We start from the raw sequence: 1,054 nt of genomic DNA on the forward strand, positions 1-1,054 counted from the left end.
GTGGGGCAGGTGCTCCTCCCGGGGCCTGCACGGGGCGGGCTGGGAGACCCCGGCAGCTTTGGGCAGGGGTGCAGGGGTCCGGGGGGGGATTTTAGGGTGGCCAGGGGGGCTGCTTTGGGCCCGGTGGAATGAAAGGCTATCCCTGAGGTTGGAGTCTCTCGGCCCCTTTCCCAGGGAGCAGCAGGAGAAACCGGGCCCATGGGGGAGAGAGGTCACCCAGGCCCCCCAGGGCCCCCTGGAGAGCAGGGACTGACGGGAACAGCTGGAAAAGAAGGCACGAAGGTCAGTACGGGTGCTCCCTCCGGCAGCGCACCAGCTAGAGCGGGACCCACGGAGCCCCGCACGGCCCCTGCGCGAGGACGACACGCAAATTCGTGAAGCGCCCCCTAACTGTGGGCAAAGCAGGGGAAATGGGGCGAGAGGCACACGATGCGTGTGCAGACGCTGCTTTATTGAGTTTACACTTAAAACCTGTATGGTTTTTCAAGCCCATGTCACCCAATAAATTCAATTTAAAAAAGGTTTAGTAGAGGCTGGGCAGAGGGGAAGTTGGGGACCAGGTTGGGGATGTGAGGGGGTCAGAGGTCGCTCTGCATGATTTGGGGGCATGGCTGTGGCTCACCCCCTCTCCTTTCCTCCTAGGGAGACCCGGGCCCTCCTGGGGCCCCAGGGAAGGATGGCCCTGCTGGGCTGAGGGGCTTCCCAGGAGAGAGAGGCCTCCCCGGCACTGCTGTGAGTGTGACCCCAGCGACCGCCTGTAACGCCCTGGCGCCCCAGAACCCCTGCCCCCTTCCCTCAGAGCCCGTCCCACCCCTAACCCTGCGTGTCTCCTGGGCCCGGCCCCCGTGATGTCCCATTTCCTCTCTCTCATCTGTTGCCCGAATCTCTGGTTCATAGGGCGGAGCCGGTTTGAAGGGAAATGAAGGTCCGGCGGGCCCCCCTGGTCCTGCGGTGAGTCTGGGGTCCCTGGGGGCAGCGGGAGGACCAGGAAGGGGTGGGCGAGGAAGAGTGAGGAGGGGCACCTGCACCTCGGTGGCCAGTGGCCGGGGCGGGC

General features: G+C 65.2%; 1 protein-coding gene across 1 annotated transcript in view; it reads left to right on the forward strand.

Moving 5' to 3' along the window:
- COL11A2 (collagen type XI alpha 2) overlaps window positions 1–1,054 on the forward strand; it is a 61,569-nt gene that overhangs the window by 30,501 nt on the left and 30,014 nt on the right. Inside the window, 3 exon segments of the mRNA XM_006769177.1 lie at window positions 175–282; window positions 643–732; window positions 898–951. Of these exon segments, the coding sequence (XP_006769240.1) occupies window positions 175–282; window positions 643–732; window positions 898–951 (252 nt within the window).

Source organism: Myotis davidii, unplaced genomic scaffold (genome assembly GCF_000327345.1).
Source record: "Myotis davidii unplaced genomic scaffold, ASM32734v1 scaffold4, whole genome shotgun sequence".
NCBI classification, from domain to species: domain Eukaryota; kingdom Metazoa; phylum Chordata; class Mammalia; order Chiroptera; family Vespertilionidae; genus Myotis; species Myotis davidii.